The sequence below is a fragment of the Penicilliopsis zonata genome, assembly GCF_001890105.1.
Source record: "Penicilliopsis zonata CBS 506.65 unplaced genomic scaffold ASPZOscaffold_1, whole genome shotgun sequence".
Lineage (NCBI taxonomy): Eukaryota > Fungi > Ascomycota > Eurotiomycetes > Eurotiales > Aspergillaceae > Penicilliopsis > Penicilliopsis zonata.
Genome location: NW_019208911.1, coordinates 3095358 through 3123086, shown reverse-complemented (window position 1 = coordinate 3123086; position 27729 = coordinate 3095358). Strand labels below are relative to the sequence as shown.

General features: G+C 53.8%; 12 protein-coding genes across 12 annotated transcripts in view; 9 read left to right on the top strand and 3 right to left on the bottom strand.

Annotated features, from left to right (window-relative positions):
• The window catches only part of ASPZODRAFT_22113 (hypothetical protein), a gene marked incomplete at its 5' end in the record, with an annotated part of 2513 nt that extends 766 nt beyond the window's left edge, over positions 1–1747 (top strand). The window contains one exon of the mRNA XM_022727875.1: positions 50–1747. Coding sequence (XP_022586183.1) covers positions 50–1668 — 1619 coding nt within the window. The 3' untranslated portion in view covers positions 1669–1747. The remainder of the gene's footprint in view (positions 1–49) is intronic.
• A 1768-nt stretch (positions 1748–3515) lies between these two features.
• On the top strand, positions 3516–5906 carry ASPZODRAFT_55213 (hypothetical protein; the record flags this gene model as incomplete). Its single annotated transcript, XM_022728528.1, has 3 exons — positions 3516–3629; positions 3712–5765; positions 5834–5906. 3 exons carry the CDS (start codon positions 3516–3518, stop codon positions 5904–5906), a joined length of 2241 nt encoding a protein of 746 aa, XP_022586182.1.
• A 367-nt stretch (positions 5907–6273) lies between these two features.
• ASPZODRAFT_138745 (hypothetical protein) lies at positions 6274–7155 on the bottom strand (the record flags this gene model as incomplete). Its single annotated transcript, XM_022724485.1, has 1 exon — positions 6274–7155. One exon carries the CDS (start codon positions 7153–7155, stop codon positions 6274–6276), a length of 882 nt encoding a protein of 293 aa, XP_022586181.1.
• Positions 7156–7418: 263 nt separating this feature from the next.
• On the bottom strand, positions 7419–9775 carry ASPZODRAFT_447596 (hypothetical protein). The gene is made up of 4 exons (XM_022728357.1): positions 9736–9775; positions 9220–9676; positions 8954–9156; positions 7419–8894 (listed from the first exon to the last, which is right to left on the bottom strand). The coding sequence occupies exons 2-4, from the start codon at positions 9415–9417 to the stop codon at positions 7571–7573; spliced, it is 1725 nt and encodes a 574-aa protein (XP_022586180.1). The 5' UTR covers positions 9418–9676; positions 9736–9775; the 3' UTR covers positions 7419–7570.
• A 393-nt stretch (positions 9776–10168) lies between these two features.
• Positions 10169–12469, top strand: ASPZODRAFT_57011 (hypothetical protein; the record flags this gene model as incomplete). Its single annotated transcript, XM_022728652.1, has 2 exons — positions 10169–12310; positions 12359–12469. 2 exons carry the CDS (start codon positions 10169–10171, stop codon positions 12467–12469), a joined length of 2253 nt encoding a protein of 750 aa, XP_022586179.1.
• ASPZODRAFT_446103 (hypothetical protein) lies at positions 12441–14145 on the bottom strand. The gene is made up of 4 exons (XM_022728356.1): positions 14003–14145; positions 13025–13949; positions 12870–12960; positions 12441–12809 (listed from the first exon to the last, which is right to left on the bottom strand). Exons 1-4 carry the CDS (start codon positions 14024–14026, stop codon positions 12545–12547), a joined length of 1305 nt encoding a protein of 434 aa, XP_022586178.1. The 5' UTR covers positions 14027–14145; the 3' UTR covers positions 12441–12544.
• A 304-nt stretch (positions 14146–14449) lies between these two features.
• On the top strand, positions 14450–15596 carry ASPZODRAFT_127780 (hypothetical protein). Its single transcript, XM_022721842.1, has one exon. It carries the CDS (start codon positions 14558–14560, stop codon positions 15542–15544), a length of 987 nt encoding a protein of 328 aa, XP_022586177.1. The 5' UTR covers positions 14450–14557; the 3' UTR covers positions 15545–15596.
• Positions 15597–16054: 458 nt separating this feature from the next.
• On the top strand, positions 16055–17356 carry ASPZODRAFT_54720 (hypothetical protein; the record flags this gene model as incomplete). Its single annotated transcript, XM_022728485.1, has 5 exons — positions 16055–16129; positions 16180–16207; positions 16259–16318; positions 16375–16416; positions 16482–17356. The coding sequence occupies 5 exons, from the start codon at positions 16055–16057 to the stop codon at positions 17354–17356; spliced, it is 1080 nt and encodes a 359-aa protein (XP_022586176.1).
• A 1202-nt stretch (positions 17357–18558) lies between these two features.
• On the top strand, positions 18559–20717 carry ASPZODRAFT_56065 (hypothetical protein; the record flags this gene model as incomplete). Its single annotated transcript, XM_022728584.1, has 3 exons — positions 18559–19258; positions 19288–19678; positions 19739–20717. The coding sequence occupies 3 exons, from the start codon at positions 18559–18561 to the stop codon at positions 20715–20717; spliced, it is 2070 nt and encodes a 689-aa protein (XP_022586175.1).
• Positions 20718–21288: 571 nt separating this feature from the next.
• ASPZODRAFT_127778 (hypothetical protein) lies at positions 21289–22435 on the top strand. Its single transcript, XM_022721841.1, has 5 exons — positions 21289–21350; positions 21411–21445; positions 21534–21611; positions 21689–22191; positions 22244–22435. Coding segments are annotated over exons 2-5 (657 nt in total). The 5' UTR covers positions 21289–21350; positions 21411–21444; the 3' UTR covers positions 22319–22435.
• A 1286-nt stretch (positions 22436–23721) lies between these two features.
• Positions 23722–24686, top strand: ASPZODRAFT_445052 (hypothetical protein). Its single transcript, XM_022728353.1, has 3 exons — positions 23722–24198; positions 24286–24396; positions 24457–24686. The coding sequence occupies exons 1-3, from the start codon at positions 23957–23959 to the stop codon at positions 24536–24538; spliced, it is 435 nt and encodes a 144-aa protein (XP_022586173.1). The 5' UTR covers positions 23722–23956; the 3' UTR covers positions 24539–24686.
• Positions 24687–24833: 147 nt separating this feature from the next.
• Positions 24834–26459, top strand: ASPZODRAFT_138738 (hypothetical protein; the record flags this gene model as incomplete). Its single annotated transcript, XM_022724484.1, has 1 exon — positions 24834–26459. The coding sequence occupies one exon, from the start codon at positions 24834–24836 to the stop codon at positions 26457–26459; it is 1626 nt and encodes a 541-aa protein (XP_022586172.1).
• Between the last annotated feature and the right edge of the window lie 1270 nt (positions 26460–27729).

Genomic DNA, 27729 nt, shown 5'->3' with positions numbered 1-27729 from the left:
GGGGGGGGTGGTTCAATCTATCTTTTGTTCAACGTTTCCAACTCACTAGATCTACCAGGCTACGCTGCCGCTGCCACCCACTACTTCGAACCCGCTTTGAACCCCGTCCCCAGCCAGGCGTACCCGCATGGCGCTACCCCGTATTACCAGTCCCATCATCACCATCATCCGCAACCCCACCAGCCCCCTAATCCATCCACCTACGGCAATGTTTACTACGCCCTGAACCAGGGCGCCGAAAATGAGGCCTACAGCTCGCGAAAGCGCGGCTATGATGCCCTCAACGAGTTCTTTGGCGACCTCAAGCGTCGTCAGTTCGACCCTAACTCCTACGCCGCCGTCGGCCAACGCTTGCTCGGCCTCCAGAGTCTAAACCTTCCCATTCTCAACGCCCCCGTCCCGGAGTACCAGCCCATGCCGGCTCCCGTGGCTGCTCCTGTCGCAGTTGGCGGCGGCTCCGGTGGAGGTGGGGGAGGCTACGCCGCCGCTCCTGGCCCAGCCCCCGGCCACATGCATCACCATGCTCATCCGTCTGGTCCTGCCTACCAGCTGCCGCCTATGAGCAACGTCCGTACCAAGAACGACCTGATCAACATCGATCAGTTCCTCGAACAGATGCAAAACACCATTTATGAGAGCGAAGACCATGTGGCCGCCGCAGGTATCGCCCAGCCCGGTGCCCATTATGTTCCCAGTGGTGTGCACTACCGTTCCACCAACTCGCCCCCGACGCAACTCGCCTCGACCCATCCCGCCGCCGCCGCCGCCGCTGCTGCTGCTGCCGCTGCTGCCACTGGTAACGGCCCGCTTATGGGTTCAAGTGCAGCTTCGGTACATTCTCCGGGAGGGAGCGTCACAACCCCCGCTCTCACGCCGCCCTCCAGCGCGCAATCGTACACCTCGGGCCGTTCCCCGATCTCTGTGTCGGCGGTGCACCACCGTGTTTCCCCGCCCCACGAGAGCGGCCAGAGCATGTACCCGCGCTTGCCGTCCACCAGCGCGGAACACATGGCCACCGGTTACCCCACCGCCTCAACGGCCGCGCCACCCTCGACGCTTAGTGGAGTCTTTGACCACGATGACCGCCGCCGATATACCGGAGGCACTCTGCAGCGTGCCCGGCCAGACGATGCCGCTATCTCCTCCGCGGACGACGCGATGGATCTCTCGCCGGATCACCACAGCAACGAAGACGGTGACCGCACGCCGCCTGCCAAGCCGCGGTCTGCTGAGCCTGAAAAGCAGCAGTCGGCATCGCCAGTGCGCTTCTCTGCCAGCCTCATCGACCCGGCGCTGCACTCGAGCACGTCGCCCGATCCCGAGGCAGTCCTGCGCACTGCCCAGGCGGCGACCGAGGTTGCCGACCGCGCCGATGTCCAGTGGGTGGACCAGGTACGACTTATCGAGCGGCTGCGCGACATTGTCGCGCAGAGACTCCGCTCGGGCGAGTTCGAATCGGAGTCGCGGCCTGCCTCGGACCGCGAAAGGAGCGAGGGTTCCGGCTCTGAAACCGAGGGACACGGAACCGACGGGCCCATGGACGGAGTGGAACAACAACAGCAGCAGCAGTCAGACTCGACCCCTGCCAAGCCCGAGGAGCCCAGCAGCGCGGGGTTGTATCCCGCCCTGCGCGGTGTGGAGGATGCCAAGCCGGAGGCGGTGGCCTAACGAGATACGATTAATTGCACACTCCATTCCTGCCTTGATCTTATCCTTTTCTTTTCTTTTTTTTTTTTTTTTTTTTTTTCTCTCATTTCCTTGGTGGTTTACCCCCTCTTATAGTCCGTTGGATTTTCTGGTCGTATAAAGCATGGTCTGTTATATTCTCTTCTTCTGTTTGAATTGACTCCACTGTACTCTGTGACTTTTTCCATTAGCACCCAGCCTGTTATTATCTACATAGCCAAAAGAGATTTGATCCTACATGTAGATTCGAACTTGAGTAGTATTTATAGACTACGCAAGCTGGCAATGTCTCAGTTTGTTCAAATACGGACAACGGAGTAGCGTTGACTGCTCTCATGATGCATCACATGACCTCACATGACTTGTCACTTGATGATCAGATGATCAACTGGTTGAGGATTAAAGTCAAGTCTGCGTTCTGCGTTTTTGCTTGTATAGCAAGTTTCCTACGGAGTACCTTAGGTATAACTACTTAACGACGGAGTACCTACTAGGTAGCTAGGTTAGTAGGTAGTTACCAGGCCAGCACAGGCTGGAGACCATAATTACCATCCGTACGGTACTGTACGGTAAACGCTAACTAAATGCGGCATCCATGACGTCGAGCCCAGCATGCCGCCACGCCAATCCGGCAGGCTGGAGGGATTGGTTTATTGATATATACCAGAGTCTTGCGTTGATCAAACATGCAGAATGGCGATATTGACTCAGAGGATATTACTATAGCACTCTGGAGTTGTTAGTATGTAGTTAGTGACTGACCATCGACAACGTGTGCTACAACGTGTGCTAGGTACCTAGGTACGGAGGACTCTGTAAGTGAGACTGATGGACGCGCGCGGAAAGCAAGGAATGGAATCGCTGTTCTCGGTCCAGTCGGTACTAGGTAGTATCAGCACCTAATAGGAGTCTCATCAACATACCTAGGTAGGTAGTATGTAGTATACATAGGTAACTACTAGGTACCTCCTACATGGTAACTGCCATAACTAACTAGTATGTAGTTAGGTAGTATGTATGTATTATGTATTATGTACGGTCTTGTTCTGCGCTATTCCCCTTGCGGAAGCGGTCTCCCAAACAACATCCACTTCTTTCCCAGCGCGTTACTACAACTACAACGACAACTCCAAACGCCCGACTGCGACCGTCTGCCAGAGTCGAGCCTCTACTTAAATCGCTTCTTGCCCGACATTGTTACCTGCTTCGTGGGTTTTCTTATTTCTTATTTCTGATTTTTATTTATTTACTTTCTTGTCCTCTTGCGCCCCCCCCCAGTGCTTGCTTGCTTGCTTACCGCAGACCCGCGCTCGCCCACGGTTTTTGGCCGCCTTTTTTTTCTTCCCCCCGGTTGGCCTTTCGTCGGTGGCGACACGCCCTGGACGCAGGGCTTGTTTGGTTCCCTTCAAGCAGGCCTCGAACCTTTCCGTTCTTTTCTTCGCACCTCTTTCTGCAAACCAGGAAAAACTTCTCCCTTCGAACTGCTGCACAGTCAAACCGTCTACATCCTTGTCTTTGCGGCAGATCGCCTCGGTTTGCGGAGTCCCCTCTGTCCACACAACACCTATCGATAGCCATTATCGCCCACGCTACCCGGCATTCGATAACAAATCGCGTGCCCGCGCCGGGTCTCGCCAAAACATCACCCAGCCTTCGTCGGTTTCAGTGTGTGTGTGTGTGTGTGTGTGTACAAGTGAAAAGATCAGACCAGACAACCAGAAGATACGATTGAAGTAGGAGGAAATACGATTGAAGGGCTGAACGAAGGAGGGAAGATCAGGTTCCAGACGGAAAAAAAAATAACAAGAATCATAATCAAAAAGAAGGAGATGCCGTTATCGAACAGACGTCGCGCGCGGCGCAAGGAAATTCAACTGCAGGAGACGTCCGACGCTGAGGCTCCAGACTCGTCGCCTAGTCGGCCGTCAGCAAAGAAGCGCAAGGTGGGCGGAAACAATATTTCTCAAGGCGTGATTGTTTTTTTTTTTTTTTTTTTTTTTTTGTTGACGGTGTTGTTTTCTACAGGTTGAACCCCCCGAAACCCCCCAGGCGCAGATCAAGACACAAGACACCGTGTCTGCCGACGAGGCGGACCATTCGTCGCCGGACAACGAGCTCGCTGCAAATCAGGATCTGGTGGACCTGGTCATTTCGTGTCTGACCATTGCTCGGGAGGAGGTTCGGGTCATCCGTGACCATGCAAACGACAAGACGGAGAAGAAGAGCATCGAAGCGTACGCGAAGATCGCCGGTCGCAACTGGACCTTCTACGTCAAATCGCTGCACGTCAACATTGGCCGCGAGCCCGACCGCGAGCAGAAGCCCGACGAGCAGTCGAGTCCCGTCTCCATTGCCGCCCGTGCCCTCCCCGAGGTTCATGTCGATCTGGGGCCCAGCAAGTTCGTCTCGCGCCTGCACGCCGAGATCTTCTACGACGGCGCCAACACCGCCTCCTGGCACATTCGTGTCAACGGCCGCAACGGTGTGCGCCTGAACAATGTAATCCTCAAGCGTGGCACCGACGCCGTCATCTCCTGCGGTGACATCATCGAGGTCGCCAACACTCAGATGATGTTCGTCACCCCGGGCGACAAGGCCAACATCCACCCCAGCTTTGTCGACCGCGCCCAACGCATTGCCAACGGCGAGGAGACCCTCGACTGGGATGCCTCGCGCCACGCCCACCCTTCGCAGTCTACTACTACTACCACCACCACCAACACCATTTCCAATGACCCGGCCTATGCCGCTGCGGTTCCGGTCGTCGCCAACCCCCTCACAGCCAACGGCCAGCCCTCACTGGCCCCCGCACCGCAGTTCCTCAAGCGCCAGGTCACTCCGCCGCCGCGCTCCCCGGACACTGCCGGCGCGCGCACCGCCAAGCAGTCGCCCCTCTACAACCGTGGCATGATGATGGAGAGCACCGAGGAGATCGATTACAGTAAAGATGCCGCCAAGGACCTCAAACCACCCTACAGCTACGCCACGTTGATCGCCCAGGCCATCTTCTCCAGCGAAGAGGAGAAATTGACCCTCAACAGTATCTATAACTGGATCATGGACAAGTACGCCTTCTACCGACACTCCCAGAGCGGTTGGCAGAACTCCATCCGTCACAACCTCTCTCTCAACAAGGCCTTCCAGAAGGTGCCGCGCCGGACCGACGAGCCCGGCAAAGGTATGAAATGGCAAATCGCCCCGGAACACCGAGAGGAGTACTGGAAGAAGCAATTGCGCAAGGGCGGCGCCCAGTCGTCTGCCCCTTCGTCGCCTGCCACCAAGGAGCCGCCGCCCTCGTCGGCTCGCCCGGCTCCACTCAACGGTCTGGATACATCGGTCTTCTCGGCCACCGCCGCCAGCAAGAAGTCCCCGCCCGTCTCGTCGCCCGGCTTCAGTTCCTTCCCCGTTGCTCCCGTGGAAGCCTACACGCCCGAGCGCGGATCGCGCGCCGCCCGGGGTCCGGACCATCCGTTGCGCAATACCACCAACAACAACAACAACAACAACAACAACACGAATTGCGATTACGAAGAACCATCGCCGCTGCCCAGTCGGACCGCCACCAACAATAACAACTCCAATCACACCACCACCGGCGGCGCCACGGCTGCCACCAGCCGCTCATACGGGCTGTCCGACAACGTGGTCAACTCGCCGCCCGTGCTCTCCTCGTCGTACTATGACGAAGCTCCCTCGTCGATGATCACTCCCGCGCCGCAGCGGCATCAGCCGAGACTCCCCCCGCCAAGCACCGCGCAGATCCCGTCCAAGTTCATGCCGATGAGCTCTCCGGCGCAGTTCTGGAAGTTCGCCGACATTGGCAGCACTCCTGCGCGACCCGTGCCAGACATGAGCCCGCTCAAGGGCGATCCCGGCGACAACATTCCCAGCAGCAGCCCCCCGCCGCCCAACCTCGCCAGTCCCAGCAAGCTAGGAACCTCGTCCGGCCTCGTCCACGGACGCACTCTGCCCCCCTTGAAGCGCGAAGCCGAGGACGCGGGAAAGCTTCCCTCGGTCAACACTGTTGCAGGCGTGGTGGATGATGATGAAGAGGAGGGCGCAGGGTTTGACCTTGCGAGGTATTCATTTCCTTTCCCTTTTCCTTTCCCTTTTCTCTCTTATTATTTTTTGTTAACATTCTACCTAGGGGCTTCCAAACTATCGGTTCTTACCATCAACAACTCAGCAACGCCGCTCGAGCCAGCGCGGCGACTTCGTAATCAGCGTTTGAAAGACACTGCTGTGTCGAAAGACTACTGCCTCTTGTTCGACACATATAATCTGTTTTTTTGTTCTGTTCTTTATAATCCGCCCTTCCCCTCCGCTCCGAGTGTGGGCGGTGACGAGTCATTGAGATCCATGTCATACGCATTCCCTTTCAAAAGTGAATGGTGTTCTGGTGGTCATGGAGAATTGGAGTTTTGCTCTTTTGTTCAGGTTCTTGTTCTTGGCTTTATATTTATATTTTTTTTGGTCTGCTGTTGGTCTATTGGACTAGGTATGGGTAGATTAATTTTCTGCTGTATGTATCTCTAGCTGTAAAAACCATGATTCAAGTCTTTCGAAGAATGAAGTTAAGATATTTATCTACTCGTCAACATCCGGCCAGAACTGGGCTTCAAGCCAAAGCACCTGTCGCCACCACTCAAGACACTTGCCACGCAGCCGTTCCGTCTCCTCGGCCCCCTTGACCTGCGCGGCCATCTCATCCAGCACGACGCCGATGGTATCGACAAAGGCCTCGAATTCCGCACTCGACCAGTTAGGTATGAAGTGGTCACGCAACGCACCACCATCTGCATCTTCTTTGCCTTCTTCTTGAACAGATGATTCTCCAAACGAAGCTGCATATTTCCATGCCTGGAGATAACAATACTCCGTTGCCCAGAGGACAACAAACCCTTCCAGCAATGTGATAGCCGGACTCCCCGCCGACATGAACAGATCGATATACGCTTTCGTGACATGACTCGGACCAAAGAAAACAGAACACCCCGTTTCCACGGCCTTGAGGTCCGCACCCCCCTCTGCAGCCGAGGACCCGGAGCACGGCCTAGCCTGCTCACCATTAGAAGGTACTAGGATTCGTCCTGTTCTCAATTGTGGGCCAGGCAAAGCCGTCAGGTCGAGCCCGTACCCGTCCGCCGTGGATTCAAAGAAAGCCAGTTCCCGTCGGATATTCACCAGTGCGTCCGTGAGGAGGTCGAACGCCCGGTTCTCGACTGTCGGGTGTCGTGGCTTGCTGCTGTCCGGGTTATGCGTTGGGAGGCGGATTTTGGAAAGCAGCAGGCCTGTGAAGCGTACGTAGGACTGCGCGTACAGTCTGTCTTGGGAGAGCCATTGCGAGAGCGTCGTCTTGCCCAGCTGGCCGGTGCCCGCGAGTCGGAGGAATGGGTGCGTCGTTGCTTGGGACAGGGCCCGCGGGCAGCTGAGTCGGAGGTACGTCGTTAGCGGCTGCTGGCTGGCCATTTCCTTAAGAGAGTCAGAATTCGATTCTTGCGTTTCTTGGTTTGAAGTTTTTTTGTTTTTTTTTTTTTCCCCTCCCCCTCTCTTCTCGCAGGATCTGATGTCTTTACGCATGGTGGGGCGGGGGTGGATTCCGAGGGTCCTAGAGTCGACGTAATCGCCACTATTGACAGGAACCGCAGGAGATCTCTTGTGTGGATGGATAGATGTTCTTCTCTGCTGTTACAGGGACAAGGTCATGTCAACAATCAATCAATGATTCAATATCAAACTCGTCACGTACGGAGTATAGTAATTACTTATACTATGCTTCTCATTTAGGTGGGCCTGAGGTTGATATAGCAGAGAGTGCAGAGATGGAATGGTGGAGAGGGAGAGATGGAGATTTCTGTGGGCTATCTTCAGAATACTATATTAATCAGACCACCGGCTTCCCCCTTAGACCTCCAGGTTCACCTCCGTCAATGTCATCTGCGCAAAGAGGACGTTCCTGCAGGGTGACACCTTCTCCATCGACGAGGACCACCCCACCCATGCACTCGCCACTCCGATCTTCAGCAGGAAAGACGGCAGATTGGACTATCATCTGCACCAGGGCTTCCATCGTATATCGCGCGTCATTCCCTGCGTTGTGCAGATGCCAGGGGACCATGCCCAGCTCGGACAGGATGTGTGCCAGTGAGCGGCTCTGGGGCTCGTTTCGCAGAGTACGGAACAGCTCCGCCGTGTCCAGACAGTCGAGGAAGCGTCTCTCCCCGTCACCAGGAGTGGGTGGATCATTTTTAAATGTGCGAGTGCCCAGATTGCGCAGATAGGTGATATCACTGGTTGTGTTGTGGCCGACACAGATCAGGTTACGTTCCGTCAATTTGTGGCTGTCTGGACGAGAAGAATAGGGGGGCTGGAAACACGAGTCCACGACAGTGGGAAGATCAGCAAGGGAAACCCATTCGCTCTCCCCGAATTGGAACTTGTCTGGACAGCCGTTGACAAACCGCATGTTGACGACACCCGCGTACTCCTTTGTTCTGAAATGGCGCGAGCGGATCTGCGAGACCCAATTCTGCGCATTCCCCCCAGGCGCTTTGTCCACGAGGTCAAGAGTGTCGAGAATCGAAATGCCAATTTCCGTGATCTGGCTATGGCAGAACTCATTAGACTCGACATCAATGCTGATGAAGATGGGCTCGTTCCAGAACGGCAAGGTAACAAGTTCCCTGACGTTTAGGGGCGGCAGCGGCTCATTGCTTGAGTGGTGAGCTCCAAGCTCATCGCGGGAACAGCGGGGACGAAGGCCAAAGTAGCATTGTGTGCGGCGTAGACAACGGGCCCAGCCGTGCTGGAACTGAAGGCGGAATTCTTGCTTTCTCGCTTTGCTCGCCTTCTTGTTCTTTGTGGCGTCGACGCCTGCTTCAATCATCTTGCAGAAGTCATCGAATAGAGCTCTCTGGTCTTTTTCACAGTCGACAGGATAGCCATCTTGACTGTAGACCTCAACAGACTCAGGGATGCTCTGTTCCAACTCGTCCTTGGTCTGTTTATTAGTGGATTTGCCAAGGTAAGTCGGTTTCGGGGCATTGTTGTTTGAGAAAACGAGAACCAGGCCGAGTCGACCATCTTTACTCATTGACAGGTCACATTCCAGAGCCTCGTTAATCTCGGTAAGAAAACGTTCTGCCTGCGAAGTAGGTACTAAAAGCAGTGGACGATATCCCACGGAGGGGGGAACGTGAATGTAATATCTTGAAGCGTGACCGTTAACTTGAAAGAAAATTGATACGAAGGACAAATCAGCACTCACAAATCCCAGCCTCGCGTCCAGAATTTTCCTCCATCAAAGAACTTCTTGGCCACCGCTTGAGACAGGTCCCCTCGGATGTATTTGTATGGGAAACGCGACACTGCAAGCAGCGGCGAGAAAGCATTTTCAACAGGGAGCTGTTCGGGATGGAGAACTGGGTCTGTTTCCCACTTCCCTTGCTGTTGATTCACCGTTTCTAGGGGCTCATCGACACGGAGCATCTCAATTGACTGGAGAACCTGAGGTAGTTGAGTCGTCAGTTGAACCCCTCCGCTCTGATTAGAGTCTGATTCTGCAACATGAGTCACTGTTTCGTTGGGAATTTTTTCAGAGAGAGTGGGTTTGTCTTTGTCTTTCTCTCTGTCTCCGTCTCCGACAACAGGTGCAATATTTCGCTGCGTGTCCACCTGGAGAAGAGCCTCATCTCCAGCAAAGAGAAGTTTCAGACGCTCTGATCGGCCCATATTGCAGTCTTAGCATCCATCAAGCAGACGACAGGGAAGAAAACTCAGAAGGAGGTCGGGAGGGGAAACGAGACGGTGAGGGTCGTTTGTCAGTGTCCAGATCGGGTAAGAGCCATGACAAGCAAACCGAGCAAACCAGCAGTGAAATAGTGAAGAGAGATATTGAGGAATATTGAGGAATATTGAATGAAATAGTGTGCTTCTTTAATATTCTGTCTATTCATTACTGTATTGTCTTCTTGTAGCCTGGTAGTTAATACTTTCAACTGTTATTAGTGACTCATAGTATAATTGACAACTGTTGTACTTGTAACCTACCATGATTCCTACTATTAGGAAACTCTAGATGACCTTGATAATAATGATAGTAATAGTATAGAAATATTAATATTAATAGTATAATAATATAATAATAATAATAATAATAATACTGCAAGAGTGATAGTAAGAGTGATAGTAATAGTAATACGGAATAATGTTGATCCTTCCATGTCGCGACGACAACAGACGGCGACTCTCTCCTCCCCCCTGCCCTGGCCCCTGCCGTGTCCATCGCCACGACGTGACGACAGAACATTCCAGTGCGCTTGTTACAGGCCCCTCCGGTCTGTGCCAAGCGGCTCTGCATGCATCAGCGCTGAGTTTGCGATCCGATGGCCTCGCGGATGGTGGTGCCCACCATCTAGCAGCAGCCCTTCCCACCCGCCTGGACACCGTTGCCGTGCCCCTGTTGCGCTTCCTGCAATCCATGATGACCGACTACGCCGACGATGGCGGGGGCCTCATTCTCGATGGCCCCTTTGATCCTGATGCCCAGGCCACTGTCACCGACTACATCGACTACACCGAATACCTGCCCGCCGATCTCATTCGCTCCCTCACCCTCATCCGGGGCCTGGACAAGCGCTACCTCGACTCTGCCCAGACCATCCACGAACTCACACGCACCTACGGCCAGCTGCCCGATCTGCCGCCGGACGCGCGACCGGATCCGCCGTGCCTGCGCAAGGAGATCTCCGCCCAGCTGGACCAGGCCATCAACGCCCGCGAGGCCTCCTACGCCGAGGCCTGTCGCCTTTACGACGTGATTGACCGTCACTTTGACCGGCTCGACTCCATCCGACAGAAGCTCCACGCCCTGCCGAAACCCCCTTCGCGCGAGACCTCCGCCGCCCCGGACCTGTCGGACAATAAACGCGTCCGGACCGCAAAGAAGGAGACGGCCACCTCCTCCGTCCAGACCACCACGCCGCGTATCACCTTACGCTTGGATGGCCGTCGATCTGCCACCGCGGCGCCTCCACAAAAGTCTTCGAGAAGTCGACGATCCGTCATCGTCGCGGAACACCTCGCTGGCTTACACCCTGACTCCCCCATCGATAGTACAGAACATTCCGATGCCGAAGGGGACCCCAAACTGCGGAGTTCTGACTCCGTGCAGCAACCAACAGCACCTACTCCCAAATCCTCGGCCAATCGTAAAGACAACACTACTGCGCGAAGACCGAGAGTGTCAGGAGGCGGAGGAGGCACCGGTGCTGGCGGCGGTAGTGGTCCGTCTCGACAGCGCTCGGTGGTCGGAATCACAACCAGCAACGCTCTAGCGTTATTAAAGCCCCCTCCAGAGGATGCCAAGGCGGGCAGTGAAGACCTGCCCTGGCTGCGCCTGACGGACTGGGAGATGACGAAGCTGCGCAAGAAGATGAAGAAGAACGCGGTCTGGCAGCCAAGCGAAGTGATGATCCACCGCGAGCTGGCCCTGCGTGGCCGCGGATGGGAGGCATACCGTGCTGCCAAATCGGCCGCCGAGGCTGCGGGGACTGAATTTGTGGACTGCGATGATGTGATGAACACCTATGTACCTGGCAAGTTGATGCGCAAAACGGACGCCACCCAAGACGCGATGATTCCGACTGAGACCAAGCTAAGCAACCGCGGCATGAAATTAAACGAGGCCAAGAAGCTCAAGCGGGAGAACCTGGCTCGTGAGCAGGCGGCGCAGGCCGCAGCGGAAGCAGAATTGGCAACAAAACGGCTGAGTGACGTGGGTTCTAGTATGAAGACTTTGTTCAGTACTTCGGCTGACCGTCCTTCTACCGCTGGTCCGGCAGCCGCCAGTACCACCGCCCCATCTACCAGCAAGGAGAAAGGAAAGTCGTCGAAGAAGAGAAAGTTCGAGGAGGTGACCGTCGGGGAGGACCAAGCCTCCGCCGCGCCGCAGCAGCCAGAGTCTGAGACGGCGAGCTCGCTACGCAGCGCCGCCAAACGACGGAAATCCGGCAAGGATCATCTCACCACGCCCGCCAATACCTCCTCCGTCGGCGAGACCGACCTGACGAAAGCGGCGTCCCCACGGCTGTCGCCGGTGGCCTCGAAGGGATTGGTGGTGGCCGGCCCTGCAGTGTTCACCTCGACGCTTACCCCACCACCAGCCACGCGGCCTTCTTCTCAACGACGGTCGCAGGCCACGTCCGCCGAACCGACCGGCATGCTTACCGTTACCACCACCACCAGCACTCCTGCTCCGGGCGCCGGTGGACGCGATCTTCGGCCGCGCAGCATGACGCCGGCATGGAAGGCCCCCGGCCCTGGCGAGTCGTCGTCACGACCGCCTAGCGTGAGTGGGGGCGGAGCGCCTCGACGGCGCAAACGCCCGGCGCCGGGGATCGTGCAGTCTGGGCCCGGGGGTGGCGCCGCGATCAGCCACGGACGACGCAAGGCGAAGCCGACGAAGAAACGGTTTGGGTTGCGCGAGATGGATTCCATGACGGGGAATCAGGACATCCGGATCGACGAAGACGGGGTGCTGGAGGAGATTGACCCGAACGAGCCACGGTACTGTCTATGCGGCGACGTGAGTTTCGGGACGATGATCTGTTGCGAGAACCAGGATGTATGTTTTTCTTCTAATGGGGTTTAAGATCTAGCTGACACTTTCTAGTGCGACAAAGAGTGGTTCCATCTCGACTGCGTCGGGCTGTCCGAGGTCCCTTCCCGGACGACGAAATGGTACTGTCCGGACTGTCGGAAAGTGCGCAAGCTGCGTCGATAATTACAGTTTTATACAGTGAATCTATTTAATAAGAGTTGATTCTTCGTTTAATAGTAACAGTTGATTCTTTAGATATCACTTCAACTCCCACTTGCCAGCCTCGGAAACAATCTCCACCGGACGCCTCTCATCCAGAGAGATACGCCCCGCGTTCAGAATGGCCGTGGTGGCAATCGTATTTTGCAAGGTGGGCAGAGGCCTGGCATCCAACTCTGCGAGGGTGACGCGCCCCTCGTTCAAGGCCGTGACTGCGTCGACAAACTTCTCGAAACTGATGTATCCGTATCCTGTCTGGCCGGCGAAATTGCCTTCTTCGTCGGGAGCGTAGCGCATATAGAAGCTTTTTCATTTAGTTACTCCGTCTGTTTCAATCTCATGAATTATGTTTTCATCTACTTACGGGTTGTACCAGGTCAGCCCGGCTTCATCTTCTGTGACGTCGTAGCCGCGTTTGGCTTGGTTGATGCGGATTTCTCCTTTGGCTCCCATATCTAAAGAGTAAGCACTTGCATAAACGGTAACAGTAAGGAAAGGAAAAGGAAAGAGAATGCTGACAATGGAAGTATTGGTTCGAGTGGACGCCTGCCCCCTGCGGCGCAGTCCAGGAAGCAGTATAAACGCCCGAGGCAAGCTTGGAGGGATCATCCTTTCGTCTCCAGTCAACGAGGAGGGTGATGGTATCTTCCGTCTCCGGGACGCAACCCAAGGCGGCGGCGGTGCCGGCTGACGCCGACGCGGTGACTCTGATAGGCGTATAATCGGGGACCATGCTTTCGTTGATGTCGATATGGTGCGAGTTGAGGTAGTAGGAGATGTCGGAGTCCTTGCCTGCCCAGGCGCTGAAGGTCTGCAGCTGGCTCTTGGGCTGGCTCATGTAGCTGTAGAAGTAGTTGAAGTCGCCTAGGGACTTTGCGCGGTTGCGCGCGTCGGCGTACGCCGGGTCGAAGCGTTTGTGGTGCTCGACAAACACGAAGACGTTGTGCTTGCGGGACGCCTCCAGCAGCTCGAGATGGTGGGCGAGCAGTTTGGTCGCGGGCTTGGTGATGAGCACGTGTATGCCGCGCTCGATCGCGTACAGCGCAATGGGGAAGTGCGTCGTGTCGGGCGTGAAGATGGTGATGGCCGAGCCGGGCGACAGGGCGTCAATCGCGGCCTTGTAGGCGTCTGGATCGGTTTGGTCGTCTGCCGGGAAGGAGGTGAACGAGACGTCCAGTCCGTTGTACGCTTCCGAGATGTTCTTGTGCAGGTGGTTTCCTAGTCTCTTCATCAGCATTGCCTTCTTACTTCTCCTAGCTTTATTAGTAAGTCTGTTCTTACGAATCCCGGGGTATTTCTTCCCAGATACTCCCACCATGCTCAACTTGCCCACCTTCCCCCGTCGCCGCAGGTCGAACATGGTCAGGCCCACGACGCCGACCTTCTTGTCGGAGCCTGAGGCAGCTCCGCCGACGAAGCCGGTGGTGTACTCGCCGGTGCCGACCTAGACCATCCATATTAGAAAAGGATTGTGGGATCAATAAAAGTCTAGCTTACCATCAACACATCTGGAGGGGCCATGATTACTATGAAATCTGAATTAGAGTCTCTACCTGGTCGTAGTATTCACTGAGGAGGGGTTTATATACCCGTCCTATAGCCGACACGGAGTATTTCCAGTACGGAGGAGGAGTATCTACAGGAAACCTCCACCCTGTTCCAGTGTAAATTACCGATCATTCACCATCTTAGGTAACAGGTAGTACCTAGTACTCTCTACCTACCTACCTTGGTACCTAGGTAGACTACTAGGTACCTCCTACCTAAGGTACTTAGTAGGTAGGTAGGTACTAGGTATTCTGTATATTACTCTGGTAATACTTGGTAGGAAAGCCGTCAAAATTCCTATTGGTGGATAATTTCCGCCGATATAAAATACCCGAGCGGGGCCGGGGAAGCAGATTAGGAAGGCGGGGTTCTGAATAGATAGTATAGATGGGTATTTAGGGTATATTTATATACCTAGCAATTACCAGCTCATACCTCTCATCATTCATATCTACCAATCCCTAAACCCTTTAATTGTCTACCAGTACCTAGATCTTCTCCAACATGCCTACGCCTCTCCGCCCCGGAGCTTACGCTCCAACCATGACCTTCTTCACCGAGTCCGAAGAGCTGGACATCCCGACCATCCGCAAACACGCCGTGCGCCTGGCCAAAGCCGGGCTTGTCGGCCTGGTGACCATGGGCTCCAACGGCGAGGCGGTGCACCTGACGCGCGCCGAGCGCCAGACGGTCACGCGCGAAACACGTGCCGCCCTCGACGAGGCCGGCTTCACGGCCGTCCCCGTGATCGTCGGGTCTTCGGAGCAGAGCATCCGAGGCACCATCGAGTTGTGCCGTGAGTCCGCCGCGGCAGGAGGCGAATACGCCCTGGTCGTGCCCCCCAGCTACTACCGCTACGCCACGGGCAACGACGAGACCCTGTACGAGTATTTCACCGCCGTCGCCGACGGCTCGCCCATCCCGCTGATCCTGTACAACTACCCGGGCGCCGTGGCGGGCATCGACATGGACTCCGACCTGATCATTCGCATCTCGCAGCACCCGAACATTGTCGGTACAAAGTTCACCTGTGCGAACACCGGGAAACTCACCCGTGTCGCTCGTGCTTTGAACGCCGTCACCCCCGTCTCGCCGTTAGCCCCTACCTCTTCTTCCGATACTAGTACCTCTGGATACGTCGCTTTTGGAGGAATCGCGGATTTCACCCTCCAGACTCTTGTTTCGGGCGGTTCCGCCATTCTCGCCGGCGGAGCAAACGTCCTCCCCCGGCTGTGTGTGCAGATCTTCACCCTCTGGAGCGAGGGCAAGATCGCCGAAGCCATTGAGGCTCAGAAACTCCTCAGCCAGGCGGACTGGGTGCTTACCAAGGCGGCCATCCCGGGCACCAAGAGTGCGATCCACAGTTATTACGGGTACGGTGGCTTTCCGAGACGGCCGTTGGGAAGATTGACCGAGGAGCAGGTCAAGGCTGTGGCGAGTGGGATCGAGAAGGCAATGGAGGTGGAGAGGTCGTTGCCGGATGCTTTTTAATACCTACTATAACTATTAGTATATACGATGTTCATATCGCTCTCTTCTACGTAGACCAGGTATAACTATATCGGCAGTACTCCGTTCGGCATAAACAGACCTGTTCTAATCTAATAGGTGGATTTGAGATTCACCCTCCGATACTTTCAGTGGAGTCTGATAATAGAATATCGGGTCACCCCACGCGAAGTGGGGTGAGAGGGAAAGATAATAATTGAATAGAATACAATTGATAGAATGATTGATAGAATAATTGATAGAACAATTGATAGAATGATTGATAGAATAAGAATAGAACAGAAAGATAAATGGAATAAGAAAAAAGGAGAATGGAGAAGAGAATGAAAGATGATCCACTCAGTAGGACTATTTTCTGGTATGTACTATCTGTTGAATGTCTCTAGTAACTGAGTGGGTATTAAAGACAGCCCCTCCCATATTCTCATTACAAAGGATTCTCAATATTCATCAATTGTCGCTTTTCTGCTAGTATTGCTTCAACCATCTGACATGCCGTACCCCGACGAAGCGCAAGGGTTCCAGGTCGACAGCCCGGAGACCTTTACCACCTTCCACAAGCGATCGGTAGGTCTCGTTGTATCTGCTAGTCTTTCTTTCTTCCCTGACGATGATAGTTTCCCCTGAAACCGTTCGGCGAACATGGTGAGCCCTGAGTAGGTAGCTAGAGTCAACCGGACAGCGCTCATGATACAGACATCGATATCAAGGTCGAGGCATGCGGAGTCTGTGGCAGTGACGTGCACACACTGAGTGGTTAGTAACTAGTATTTCAGCGCAAAAAAAAAAAAATAGATATATTGACTTTTTAGGTGGATGGGGAGAGCAAAAGTTTCCTCTGTGCGTGGGACATGGTAAGCTGTCAGCCATATATCTCAAGGTATCAGAGTAGAGAAAAAAACTAAAACCTGATCTTTAGAAATCGTCGGTCGGGCGGTCCGTGTAGGCCCGAAAGTGACCAGCGTCCAACCCGGGCAACGCGTGGGCGTCGGGGCACAGTGTCTCTCCTGCGGCGAGTGCAAGCAATGCAAGAACGACAACGAGACCTACTGCCCCGTCCTCTGCCTCGACACGTACGGCTCGACCTGGCCGGGCACCGATCTCGTCCTGCAGGGCGGGTATTCGTCGCACGTCCGCGCCCACGAGCACTGGGTGTTTCCCATCCCTGACGCCCTCGACACGACCCTTGTCGCCCCCATGTTGTGTGCCGGGATCACGGCGTTTTCCCCGCTGGTGCGCAATGGAGCGGGCCCAGGCAAGAAGGTTGGAATCGTCGGATTAGGCGGCATCGGACACTTTGGGGTTCTGTTCGCCAAGGCGTTGGGGGCTGAGACGTGGGCGATCTCGCGCACGCGGGCCAAGGAGGAAGACGCGCGGAAACTGGGCGCCGACGGGTTCATCGCCACCGCCGAGCAGGACTGGGAGGTGCCGCATCGCTTCTCGTTCGACGTCATCGTCAACTGCGCGAATTCGTCGGCCGGGTTCGATCTCGCAAAGTACCTGTCCATGATGGACGTGCATGGCCGCTGGGTCAGTGTCGGACTGCCCGAGGAGGAGGGCCAGGTCATCAAGGCTCAGAACCTGATCGCCAACGGCGTGCTCATCGGGGCAAGTCATCTGGGCAGTCGGCGGGAGATGCTGCAGATGTTGCAGCTCGCCGCCGATAAGGGCATCAAGAGCTGGGTCGAGACCATCCAGATCGGCGAGGAGGGGCTCAAGGAAGCCATGCTGCGCATGAAGAAGGGGGATGTGCGTTACCGCTTCACCCTCACGGGATATGACAAGGTGTTTTAGAGAGTGTGTCGACATGCTTGTAGTCGAGTCTCCAAGGTCCTCGACTTTTGTCACAAGGTCCTCGATGACTAAGGGTCTTATAGATATTAGATAGAAGTATAGATATACACCTTGTTTCCTTGACGTTCTTGTTTTTCTACCCTTCTTTTTTATTTTATTTTGTCAGAGACAATTGTTGCCTCAGGTCCTGTTCGGAAGAGCGGAATCAGGGCTCTCGACCCCCCGTGATGCACCTAACCTCAAATGTCTTAGGGCGCACACAAATCAATCCATATCTCAGGAATCATTGACTGGTCATAGTTCAACTTCAAATACACCATCTCAACTGCGAGTTAGCTGTCTATTATTATACTATGAAACACTTAGTATAGTCCACGGAACTCCTCCACCTAGGTACCCCACGGGGTAGTGGAGACAGGGCTCACGCAGATCAGATATTGACTGAAAGAGTCCTGTACTCCGTAGAGCAGACTATTCAACAGAACGCCTACGCAGTACTCCGTACCTGGACTGACCGGAATCCTCCGTATACAAATCCATCACCGAATGATGCCCGACGTTGGGTCTTATCTCTGCTCGTCAGAGTTTTCCTTTATTTTTATTTTATTAACCTTGTAGCATTATAATTTCCCCCCCTCGAATTCGTTTCTTGGTCTCGACCAGCAAATTTCAGCCGATATCTCTGGATAAACGGATCATCCTGACATATCAAAGTTTTTTCTTTCTTTTTCTTCCATGGAAGGCTAAGAATTTTCTTTTTTTTTTCGCTGTTGCCACCCACCCCTGAGTTGTGGCCGCATTGGGTGTGTTTGCACCAACCACACAGAAGGAAGGGGAAAAAAAAATAGGAACGGTCGGTCTCTGCGCTGCCTTTTATACCCAACTCTCTCTTCTCTTTCATTTGGATACTCTGGAGTCTGTTCTTTTTCTTTTTTGTGTGTGCGTGGTCTGGCTATATATCTTTCTTTTATATCTATTGGAGTTTTCGTCAATTCTATTCGTTTTCTGCTTTTTTTTTTCTGGCTTTCCAATAATACCCCTTGCTGCTTCGTACAGACAGAGATCCGCCTTATTGTCTCCTCCCATTACTCCGTACTCCTCACTCGAATACCCCCGACCTTGCCAGTCATTATTAGATGAGAAAGAATCTCTTGGGCTAGACGTCGTCATTACTTATTTTTCTTTTGGTGCCGCCTTTCGCCATGACCCCCCAGACCACCCTTCGCAGACAACGGCCTCGCACGGCGACCAACCCCCCGACCGCCCCCTCCATCCCCTGGAGCCACCATCAAGGCTCGAGCTGTGGTCTGAACCTGGATGTGGATGCCAGTCTCTGCGATGAACAAGAACAAACCTTGGTGGAAGTCTTCAACAAAGAATGCGTTTTAGAAGAGAAAGACCACACTGTGCCGCCGCCGCCCCGACGACGGGGGGCGGCCAAGAGCTTCTCGCACCTGCGTCACCCGGTCGGCGGCCTGCGGGCGCTGGGCCGCCGTCTGTCCGTCTCGATCCGTCACAAGTCGTCGTCCAAGCATGCCGCGCATGAGGAGGGAACAACCGGTCACAGACGGAATGTGTCTGGCAATGGCGGGGACTCGCACTCCCCCTGGTGCCGTGAGCCCAGTATCAACCGACGCCCCTCGCTCAACAGTGTGTCCGCCCTGCACAGCTTCTATGCGCCCACCACGTTGATCACCGCACCTATCCCCGGACGCGGGCTGGAACAGCCTCCCATTCTTCCCAACTCTCTTTCCGCCGGAGCCGCGGCTCGAGCCGCCGCCGCCGCCCAGAACGAGCTGGCTCGCGCTGAGCGCCATGCAGCCAAGGTCGCCGAACAGAGAGTCGCGCTCGACTCGGAGTCGGGGATCGGAATCGATTTGCGTGATAGGTCGGAATTATCTGGTCTTCCATCCATGTCCCGATGTGGTCAGTTCTCTCTCTCTCTCTCTCTCTCGTTTCTCCTGCTAACTCTTTAGACCCCGTGGCGTACTTACCGTCCGAGGTCATGGCACAGGTCCTGGCGTATCTTGACCCCGACTCTTTGATGCGTGCCGAGCTGGTCTCATCCGCCTGGCGCGACCAAGCCTCGTCGCATCACGTCTGGCGACATGTGTTCCGCCAGGCTCATGGCCGTCACCGGGCCAGCGCCACTGCTACCAAGAAGAAGCAGTCATCAGGCCTGGGAAAGACAATGCCCAACCAGGACTGGAAGAAGATGTTCCTCGTGCGCCGGGCCCTTGAATATCGGTGGAAAGAAGGCAAGGCGGCCGCCATCTATTTAAATGGACACCAAGATAGTGTCTATTGTGCACAGTTTGATGAGTATGTTCTGCCTGAAAGACACATAAATGAAAAAAAGTTCTCGCTGGCTAACAGATTCAGGGACAAAATTATCACGGGTTCCCGCGACCGAACCATCCGTGTCTGGGATGCTCACTACCCCTGGGCCTGCCGCAAGATTATTGGACCCTCGCCCGGCAACTCGTCTAGCGCTGGTCCCATGAACAACCCGGCGCAGCAGTCGACCGGCAAGGCTCCCTTTCTCACCATCTCCCCGCCCTCGTCCGCTCCGGATGAGGCGGAGCCGTTTGAGCTGCCTGGCGCAGAGAACTACCACAGCGCATCGATCCTGTGCCTGCAGTTCGACGACGAGATCCTGGTAACAGGGTCCTCGGACTATACCTGCATCGTGTACGACGTGCGCAACGACTACCGGCCCATCCGGCGACTGCAAGGTCACCGGGCTGGGGTGTTGGACGTGTGCTTCGACGACCGGTACATCGTCTCGTGCTCCAAGGACAGCACGATCTGTGTGTGGGACCGACAGACGGGGGCTTTGGTCAAGAAGCTGCTTGGCCACGAGGGCCCTGTCAACGCGGTGCAGCTGCGCGGGGACCTGATCGTGTCGGCGAGCGGTGACGGGGTGGCTAAGCTGTGGAACATCACCTCGGGAACGTGCGTTAAGGAATTCCCCAGCAAGGACCGCGGCCTGGCATGCATCGAGTTCAGCGAAGATGCCCGCACCATCCTCACCGGTGGCAACGACAAGGTCATCTACCAGTTCGACGCCAACACGGGCGATCTCGTCCAGGAGCTCGAGGGCCACGAAGGGCTCGTCCGCTCGCTGCACCTTGACAGCCTCAACGGCCGCATCGTCAGCGGAAGTTACGACATGAGCGTCAAGGTCTTCGACGTCAACACCGGTGCCCTCTCCATCAATCTCCCAGGATGGACTACCTCTTGGATGCTCTCGGTCAAGTCCGACTACCGCCGTATCGTCGCCACCAGCCAGGACTCGCGTGCCGTCATCATGGATTTCGGCTACGGCCTGGATGGAATCGAACTTTTGGAGGAGTGGTAGCTTTGTTTGCCTGGCTTCTTTTGTTATTTATTGGCTATTACGATTGCATGATAGAGTACATTAGCGATAGACATCTAATTAGTTAGATCAATCAAGGTCTTGCCTAGGTACTTGCCTGAGCATATTATTATCTTCTTCTTTGGTACTCGAGTTTTCTCCTTCCGTTCGTGCCTTAGGCAGGAACATCTGTGCCTGATATTCTGCCTCAGGCCATCAATCCCCTGATTGGCCCACACTAGCGCCAACGACCCGTGGGTTTTGGCAACGCAACAAACAAACTGAATCTGTGCCTGTTCGATTCCCATCTCGAACACACTCCAGACAAACCGTCTGAGGAGGTCGTCTGACTTGTCTACTCGTCTTTGAGGCTTCTCCCCGATCTGCAGTCTTCCTGCTTCTAGTCTTTCTTCTTTTTTGCTCTCTCTCCTTTCGTTCCAGCGTTCGAATTTATCACTACCCCACCATGGGTGAATCCAGGTATGCTATGCCTCTCCTCTGCTGGCCCCTAGCTACTATACCTTGAAAGCATATTAGATGAGGTGTATATACTGATGATCCCAGACAAGAGCTGCTGGCATGGCTGAACAACCTGCTGCAGCTGAATCTCACTAAGATCGAGCAGTGCGGCACTGGGTACGTCGCGCTGTCGTTCCGCAACAAGAAAGATTTGGATTCGGTTTAATGATGATGTAGTGCTGCGTTGTGTCAGATCTTTGATTCGATATACAGTGAGCCTTATTCCTCTCTCTGTCTCTCTTCTTTTGGAAAATATATATGTGTATCTCTTGTCTTTTTCTACGATACTAACTCGATTAGTGGACGTCCCCATGGCGCGTGTCAAGTTTAACGTCAACACCGAGTACGCTTACCTCCAAAACTTCAAGATTCTACAAAGTACGTGCGCGCGAGGGGGGGGGGGAAGAATAACTAGGGTGGATATGAAAGGAGCAGAACCGGTTCTGACATAGCAGACATCTTTTCCCGCCACCAGGTTGACAAGCCCGTGCCCGTCGAAATGCTCACGAAATGCAAGATGCAGGACAACCTCGAGTTCCTGCAGTGGACCAAGCGGTACTGGGACCAGCATTACCCCGGCGGCGAGTACGATGCGGTCGCGCGGCGCAAGGCGTCGGGCGCCCCCCCGGCCTCTGGATCGCGCTCGGGTGCCAGCTCCGCGTCGGCGACACGACGAGGCACCACCCCGACGGTTGTTCCCGGCAGCGCGCGTGGCCCCCGCGGCCCCTCTGCGCACCGGGCAGGCGAAGCCACCCCTTCCAACGTGCTGGCCCTGCAGAACCAGATCGCCGAGCAAAAGGAGGCCATTGCCGGCCTGGAGAAGGAGCGCGACTTTTACTTTTCCAAACTGCGGGACATTGAGCTGCTGCTTCAGAGCGCTATTGAGGCCGATCCCGAGCTCGAGTCCCATGAGGATAGTTATATCAAGCATATCCAAGGAATTCTGTACTCGACGGAGGTACGTTTCTCCCTCTCTCTCCCTTTCTCTTCTTATTTAACATATTCTCTAGGAGGGTTTTGAAATCCCCGATGCCGAGGCCGAGGCCGAGGCTGGAGCTGGTGCCGATGACCTTGAGACATTCTGAGCTCTTCATAATACCCATCCTTAGTCGTGGCTGCGGTTGCGGTAGTTCTTTTAAGGTTTCCGGAAGACAGAACACAGCCCAGTGTAAATACTAGAATGCTCAGTTTGTTCCATGCGGTGTACTACCGATGTAGTTCAGTAATACTTTTTCTCTCTCTGATGTTGTTAAGCATTCCATAGGATGCAAGGGGTAAGATCAGCGTGGCTGTTTGACAGCTGTCATGAATAGGTAGGTTCTACTTTGATCCATGCTATAGATGGAGATGGTATATTAGTAGGTAGTGATTACCTGTATAAGATGGTCGATTATGGAAGTATAAGTACTGTCTAAATAGTATGTAGTGCCACTTATCTGTCATGTTTATATTGATAGTATATATTGACACTGCCAGTTTATATCTTCAAGTAGACTGATTAATGTCACTACTTTGATATTATAAGCATAAGAACTGCCTGATATCATGACCCTTGTGACTTAATACCCAGGTACTTTACCTACCTTAGGTAGTAGGTAGGTACCTAGTAGGTTAGGTTTCCAATCTAGGTACCTGGCACCTATAGTGTTTAGGTATTTCAGATTACCTATAGTTGCTCTGTATGTTCCTAACATTATTATATTGAGTACTGTTAGGGTAGATAATATTTTATAGCCTATCTTAATAGCAGTTTTCACTTATCTAGCTAGAGACATTTATATATGGAGAGCTGATGCAATTGTATTTGGTTGAATGCTAAAATCAGTAATAAGCTCATATTGAAGTTGTATGGATGTCGCTGTCTGAAATACTGGAGTAGACATTTTTAGAGTCTTAATGAAGCATCTTGGTAAAGGTTAATAATACTGGCTTGTTATTCGATAGGAAAGCTTTTGCAAAGCTTAGTAAGATAAAATCTCATGACCATAGTAGTACATTGAACATTCGACGGAGTACATATGGTTAACCATGTAGTACCTCGTATTGATACCCTAGTCAGTATAGCACTTAGTGACTTAGTACTAGGTACTTAGTTAGAAACTACCTAGTACCTAGGTAGCCATAGTACTGATGATACTGATACTATTGATTTTCTCCTATCTACCAATTACTAGTTCATAAGTACCTAGGACCCTACTACTATTGCTCTGCAGTTGAAATTGCAACATGATCAGCAAGGACTAATTAGAATCTAAGCTCTCACTACAGAGTATAACTAGATAGTAATTAAAGTAGGTTAATGGCTGGTTACAGAGTGCATTAATTATTACCAAATCCTGGCCTCCGTTCCTTGCAGCCTCTCATTTTCCTAGACGGCACAGTAATTAAACAAAAGCCCCCTTTGGGACTAGCGCCTGCGTGTCCCAACACTAAACGGTCTGTCTAGTGTTCCTGACTAGACCTCCTCGAGCCTAGCGCATCTCCATCGAAGCTGGGCCGGGCCCCGAAATAGCAGCTTGGCATCTGACCGGCGCCGACGATTCGTCAGCTGGCTTTTGCTAGCGTCTTGGCACGTCGAACTGGCCGGAGGGGGAAGGAGCTGCTTCTGGTCGCAAGTGGAAGTTTGGGTCTTGCGTCTGCCTCTGCCTGTCTTTCCCACGACGCTCGTCTCCTGCTCATCTCATCTCGTTTCCAGGGGACACGAGCCAGGAGACAGCGAGTGCATGGCAGTTGAGCATCTACTTAACTTGCTAGTATCTACTCTTTCTCTCCTTTCCTCCTCGACTCAGAATAATTTCCGTTCTCTCCCGTTCTATTTCTGTCGCTCTCCCTCTTCAAAGTGTCGTCACTGTGTCCACTGCCTACGGAGTACTACATACGGCCACAAGGTCTGGAACTGGGTCCTACCACCGTGGACCCTGGCAAGCGAGGCCGTAATAACATTAACAACAATAATAATAATAAAGTAACTAGCCATTAGCAGAAGCGATCCTTTCCCGTGTGTCCACCGTCAAGTTCCCCCCTCCCATCAGTCCACTAACCAGCTAAACAGGTACGGCGTCCACCACAAACCTGGTCCTGGTTGTTCTCACGTTCGCGACCTCACCTCGCCGCTCCTCACCCGTTGCGAAGAGGATGGGCAGGATGGAGATTTCTTGACAAGGTATACTCTTGAAGAGTACGATACTCTAACTGTTGATTGCTATTGCTGACCCTCTTCTAGATCAATTCTTTTTTTCTTTTTATCCTTCCCCCCCCCCCCCCCCCCCCTGGTCACTCGTTATCGATTCTCGTCAGCTCGCTGACGTCCACTCCTTCAAAACATTCCCCTCACAATAACTACTGCCTGACTCGCTCTTTTTTCTGTCAAGGCAGAGGCGAATCTCCTTTTTCTCCGTCGATATTCATCATCGCATCGATTGGGTCGTCTTTTTCCCGGGCTTGTCCATTCTCTCCTTTCGACATCCAATCGCGCCAGTCTCGCGCAGGTTCATCTCATTCGATTGCTGGCCATCTCTACATTCTCTGCACATTTCTATCTATATCCCCGCACGGACGGCGGGTGACTATAATCGCTTTTTCTTCCGTTTCTCGGGCGCCATGGCGCGCCATGGCCATATCCGGCACCTTCAGTCTGGCAAGACAAAAAAGAAGCACTCTCATGGGCACGGTGACGAGGACAAACTGGGAGGAATTGACGGAGATAGCCCTATCTTTGGTAGCCCGCATGGCGTCGCATTGATTAAACTCCCCGCAGAGGAGCCCCAACTGCCTTTGTGGGAGCGACAAGCCGATGTCTCGTCACAGGATGTTCTGACCGTCAGCGTACCGACCACCGTCGACACCGCAACGCTCACTGAGTCCACTCCCTATCTGTCTGTCTCTGCTTCTTTATCCGTTTCTCTTGCGATAACAGTAGAGTCCGATACGGCGACAGCCCCAACAACTGCATATACCTCCAATACTTCTTCAATCACTACTTCAACAACACCCTACACCTCGCCCTGGAGCGAGACCCCCACTACAACGCGGACGAGTGCCGTCCCAGCGGCGTATACCAATCCTGGAAGCTCCTCGCTTGCTTCATCCAAGGCGACTATCTCTACAACCAGTGTTCCCACGACCTTTGCTGCCGGTTCAGGGGCTTCAACGACCATCCCTAGTATCTCTACCTCCAGTACATATTCTGAATCGACCACCACGAGTGCAAATACAACCTTCCCCGCGTTCACTGACACCGCTTCCTCCACCACACAGTCTATTTGGTACTTCCAGTCATCGGAGACTTCAACAGGTACCAGCTGGACCAGCAGTACCGGATGGGGTGCAACGGCAACAGTTTCGACACAAAGCGCGACATCTGCGACAAATTCTGTGCAGTCATCTGTCAACGGCACAGACACCTCGGGTTCTTCTTCTTCATCTTCTTCTTCAACTGACACCGAGAGCACTGCCAAGATAGTTGGTGGAGTTGTTGGCGGCGTTGCTGGCATTGTTTTGTTACTCATTGCAGCTTTATTCCTGGTTCATCGCCGCAAAAGCTTTTTGCGGACTATCCAAGCCGCCGGTTCCCTCTCCTCTGAGCACGGTACTGCAGGGTCTGTCACTGGACAAGGGTCAATCCCCCGATCTGCAGAGATGACTTCACGGCGTTCAAGCAATGACCCGCTGTTCGCAGCAGCGCTTTCGCCTTCATTCATGAAACGGTGGCGGCAATCAAACCAGACTACTTTGACTGGGAGCACATTAGGCTCGGAAACCAGTGAACGGGGCTTCCAAAAGATCTCCGGCCGCAAGCTTCCGTCCGTCTTTCAGCCAGGCAGTGATGGATACGGTGGTGGAATGGAAGTCGACTCGCCGACGGGAACCGAGCCCAGCATTGTTGTACCGCTGTCTCCGTCCCAGTCCCGAACCGGTCCCTATGCTACTGCTCCGACGACCAACCCGCGTGGTGTTCCCCTGGACGCCAGCTACACTCGCGAGAGTCAGGAGTCTGACGATGCTATCATTGTCATTCGCCCATCCCCGGCTCGTACCCCCGTCGCCAGCTCGGTCAATGTCGCCTCGCCAGATGTAGCAGTCCCTGCACGAGCCTTCCCTCAGCCGCAGAGTGCCTTGATTCCCCCTGTTCCCCCGATGCCACGGCGCCCCGACGGCTTGGGCCGCAGTCATCCGAGCCTCGATGGCAGTCGAGGCAGTCGCTTCACGGAGAGTTTGGATATTTGAGATATTCATCCATCTATTTGGGCTTGGGTTCATGAATACGAAGACCTTGTGCCCCTGTCCGCTCTTCATTCAATACACTGGACTGCTCCATGTCCCTGGTCACATCTGCTCGTCATCCTCCCCCCCCCTTTTTTTTTTTCTTTTTACCCTGTACTTTGAATTGCTGTTATTTTTTCATGGATACCCCGGATCTCACCCTTTCATTGTCTTCCCCCCCCTTTTTTTCTTTCCCATTCCTTCTATTTATATATCATCTAGCCTTTCTCTCTAGTCAGGCTTCATGTTGATAGTATTCTTATTCCCCCCGGTCTTATTTTTCCCACCTTTTTCTCACATGAGGTGACCCCGTTCGACCTAGAACATATGTACAGTTTAACTGTTATTGGCCGTGAACATTCCCCTGACCACCTCGCCACGATCTTCCTCTCCTCCTTATTTTCCCTCCCCCCTTTTTTTCCCTCTCTCTCCTCTGAGCAGCTTCGACTGTTCTCGAAAAACCCCAGTGAATGAGCGAGTGTCTTAATTGTTCCCGTTAGCGTCGCCCTTGAACGGGCATGATAATGTCATAATGGATCGATCATCTTGTCTATAGTGATTTAGTCTGTTTCAATAAAAACCGGTTCAAGAATTGTATTGCCTATAGGAGTCAGCGTCATCTTCACAGCCTTGCGGCGAAGCAAAATAAAAGGTAGAATAAAATGGGGCCTGGTGTGCCATTTCGCTTGCCACTCTAGGCTCTGGGCAATCCTGACCTGCACGTTGACTTCGCCATCAGACAGATAAAAGTCTTGAGCTGAAATAAGCTTAATTTGGCATTCCTCGGCTGACCTGCTAAGAAAAATGCCATGTGACCTGCCCAGGAATCTGCCTAGCACCGCCACAGATGACCACACCGCCACATGGTCCAGACGCCTTACCTAGATAGGTAGGTTGAAGCCACCTCTCTGGCCTGGGTCACGTGACCAACCGCGTCTTCCAAGTTCCCCCCCCCCCCAAGGCTGGACCTCAAGAGTGAGGCAGCTCCAGCTGGGTAGTTCTCTCCACCCTGTTTGCATTCCACGGCAGATTCAGATGTGGCAGAGCCTCTCAGCTATGGTCTTTCACGTCGACAGCCTTGCTACTACTAGCGAGTCATCATCATTTTATCATTGGGTGACGGGCCAAGATGATAGCCCTAACCGGTGACAAGGAAAGAAGATCACGGCTCTGATAGCCCAGCAAGATGTTACCCAGATTGGTCGGTGAAGAACTCGCTAATCGAAAACAGCCC

Bases quoted from the DNA above. Each gene is read 5' to 3' on its own strand.
- ASPZODRAFT_127778 (XM_022721841.1), top strand. The intron at 21,612-21,688 runs GTACGTGCGCGC...CTGACATAGCAG, and splicing joins AAACTTCAAGATTCTACAAA to ACATCTTTTCCCGCCACCAG. The intron at 22,192-22,243 runs GTACGTTTCTCC...CATATTCTCTAG, and splicing joins GAATTCTGTACTCGACGGAG to GAGGGTTTTGAAATCCCCGA.
- ASPZODRAFT_447596 (XM_022728357.1), bottom strand. From the start codon at position 9,417: ATGGGCCGATCAGAGCGTCTGAAACTTCTCTTTGCTGGAGATGAGGCT. The intron at 9,157-9,219 runs GTTCAACTGACG...CGTGTCGATGAG, and splicing joins ACTCTAATCAGAGCGGAGGG to CCCCTAGAAACGGTGAATCA. The intron at 8,895-8,953 runs GTGAGTGCTGAT...TCACGCTTCAAG, and splicing joins TGGACGCGAGGCTGGGATTT to ATATTACATTCACGTTCCCC.
- ASPZODRAFT_445052 (XM_022728353.1), top strand. From the start codon at position 23,957: ATGGCAGTTGAGCATCTACTTAACTTGCTAGTATCTACTCTTTCTCTC. The intron at 24,199-24,285 runs GTAACTAGCCAT...CCAGCTAAACAG, and splicing joins ACAACAATAATAATAATAAA to GTACGGCGTCCACCACAAAC. The intron at 24,397-24,456 runs GTATACTCTTGA...ACCCTCTTCTAG, and splicing joins GATGGAGATTTCTTGACAAG to ATCAATTCTTTTTTTCTTTT.
- ASPZODRAFT_127780 (XM_022721842.1), top strand. From the start codon at position 14,558: ATGCCTACGCCTCTCCGCCCCGGAGCTTACGCTCCAACCATGACCTTC.
- ASPZODRAFT_446103 (XM_022728356.1), bottom strand. From the start codon at position 14,026: ATGGCCCCTCCAGATGTGTTGATG. The intron at 12,961-13,024 runs GTCAGCATTCTC...CTTACTCTTTAG, and splicing joins CTCGAACCAATACTTCCATT to ATATGGGAGCCAAAGGAGAA. The intron at 12,810-12,869 runs GTAAGTAGATGA...TAAATGAAAAAG, and splicing joins GGGCTGACCTGGTACAACCC to CTTCTATATGCGCTACGCTC.